General features: G+C 36.9%; 1 protein-coding gene across 1 annotated transcript in view; it reads left to right on the top strand.

The window, feature by feature from the left end:
- The window catches only part of LOC143032913 (methyl farnesoate epoxidase-like), a 108,964-nt gene that overhangs the window by 56,622 nt on the left and 49,842 nt on the right, over positions 1 to 2,500 (top strand). Inside the window, exon 4 of the mRNA XM_076198174.1 lies at positions 1,393 to 1,490. Within this exon, the coding sequence (XP_076054289.1) occupies positions 1,393 to 1,490 (98 nt within the window). The remainder of the gene's footprint in view (positions 1 to 1,392; positions 1,491 to 2,500) is intronic.

The raw sequence follows: 2,500 nt of genomic DNA, 5'->3' as shown, positions 1-2,500 counted from the left end.
TTAGAGAAATAAACTCATCTCTGACTTGTGTGTTTCTTTACCACCCTCCTATCTTCATCTGTCCAGATGGATAATACATATATATATATATATATATATATATATATATGTATATATATAATATGTATATATGTATATATATTATATATATATACATATACACACACACATATGAATATACATATATATATATATATATATATATATATATATATATATATATTTTTATCATTTGACAATTTTTGGAAATAGACTCATCCACTGGGATTCGAACGCATGAGATGGCATGGTCGGTAAGGCCTTTGTCTTATAAGACGTAAGCCGCCTAGGCAAGGGTTCGAATCCCAGTGGATGAGTCCTATTTAAAAAACTATATATATATATATATATATATATATATATATATATACACACACACACACACATATATATATATATATATATATGTATATATATATATACACACACACACATATATATATATATATATATATATATATATATATATATATATATATATACATATGTATACGTCTGGAAGATTGGAGTGTTATGAAGGCGTGTTTGTGCTTATGACTGTGTATGGGGTGGAAACTTGGAATTTAAGATAGGCAGCAATGAGAAGTTTAGATGAGTTTGAAATTAAATGTCTGAGAATATGGTAGTGGTAACAAGGTTGGATAGAGTGAGAAATGACGAGGTGAAGAGGAGAGAGCGGGTGGAAAGGGAGATGGCAGATTGAGCTGTTGAAAAATAATTGTGATGGTTTGGACGCTTGGAAAAATTGAATGAAGAAAGATTATCATAAGAGGTGTAGAAGGCAGAGGTGAATGGAGTGAACTTGAGGGGACGTCCGAACATGAAAGAGGGGATTGTCTATTGAGGGGGGAAGGAAGAATCATGGGATAAGAGTGAGTGAAGAAATGTGTATGGATGATATTTTGACGCAACTCGATGAAATTTCTTCCCATCTTCTCTATTTTCTGTATGAGGAAGGTCGCCTTGTAAGTGAACTGACCCTATTGGTGAAGTACTGTGTCTTAGTACATTGCCTGTAACCCGAGCAGTGGGCAGGAGACAGGGATGATCCTTCATCCAGGAGGAGCTAAAAATGAAAGAGAAAGAAGGTTGGCGGATTGGAATAGAATAGGTGGGAATGGGCGCGTACCTTGATTGTCTACCTTGTATATATGGGGGAAGAAGCCCTTTGTATATAAATAGATAATTATCATCATTATTTATCTATTTTAGGGGAGTAAATGGTGAGTGGAGGAGCAAGGGTTAATTATCACTCTTGTAGAGTAAAGTAACAACTGCTTAAGGGCTCATGGTGGTAGAAATAAGATTTATAATCATAGCTTTACACTGATTAACCATCGTTTCTCCTCACAGGGAAGTATTTCGTCGAGATGAAGTGACGGCACGGCCCAGTCGTATAATGACCAATGCTCGTGCCGGTCAAAAGGAGTATAACCCGGATAAATCTTTTGGTAAGATCTTTTCCTCGTTTTCTGCAGGTCCAGAGAACTTTACAGTGAGCTACAAAAGGCAAGAACCTAAATGTGTTGTCATTATAAAAACGAGGCAGAAATTCATGACTGACTGAAACCTGTGCCACATACAATTACATTATAATCTGAAAAAAAAAACATAAAAACAAAATCTCTGAAGATTTCAATGGCTATTAATGAGTTATTGACAGAACATCCCTACCAGACCCCTATAACAAAGTTAGGGAAAGAGAGTAATTAATTTCTGAATAAAGGTAAATGACTTGACGACTGTGTACATAATCAGACATTTTACTAACCTCTTCACTATCGCGTCGCACTGTATAGTCTTCGTTGTGCCCAACGCCAGACGAGCTCATTGTGTTCTTTAGGGACAGATCGGAGTCTGAACAGGTTAGGAAAAAAAAAAAAAAAAAAAATCAGGCTCGGGACCGCCCTCTGGCTAGATAAGAATCCCTCTCAGGGTACACACAGACATACGCGCACACACACATACATACACCTACACACACACACACACACACACACACACACACACACACACACACACACACACACACACACACACACACACACACACACACACACACACACACACACACACACACACACACACACACACACACACACACACACACACACACACACACGCACGCACACACACACATACACACACACTTGTCCATTTGTTTGGGTTACCTCAACCCACAAACTATCATATGCATCCTGTTTTATTTTCACTAAAACACAAGCACAGACATTATTTTTAACGTACAACAGAACACCCCTACCTTTCTTGTGGTTTTTATCCTGATGAAAGTGTTTAAATCCCGCAATATTAAATTCAGCTTCGAACTCTGTACCATTTAACCATGTCTCGGTTATTCCTATCATATCGAGATTTTCGCTTTTGACATACGCCTGTATTTCTTGAAATTGTTCCTAATACTACGAGCATTAAAGTACATGGTTTTAAGAAACTCGTGATT

The sequence above is a fragment of the Oratosquilla oratoria genome, chromosome 14 (genome assembly GCF_046742065.1).
Source record: "Oratosquilla oratoria isolate Oo_2021 chromosome 14, ASM4674206v1, whole genome shotgun sequence".
Lineage (NCBI taxonomy): Eukaryota > Metazoa > Arthropoda > Malacostraca > Stomatopoda > Squillidae > Oratosquilla > Oratosquilla oratoria.
Note: the sequence above shows the minus strand (reverse complement) of the source record. Positions and strands in the feature narration are given on the sequence as shown.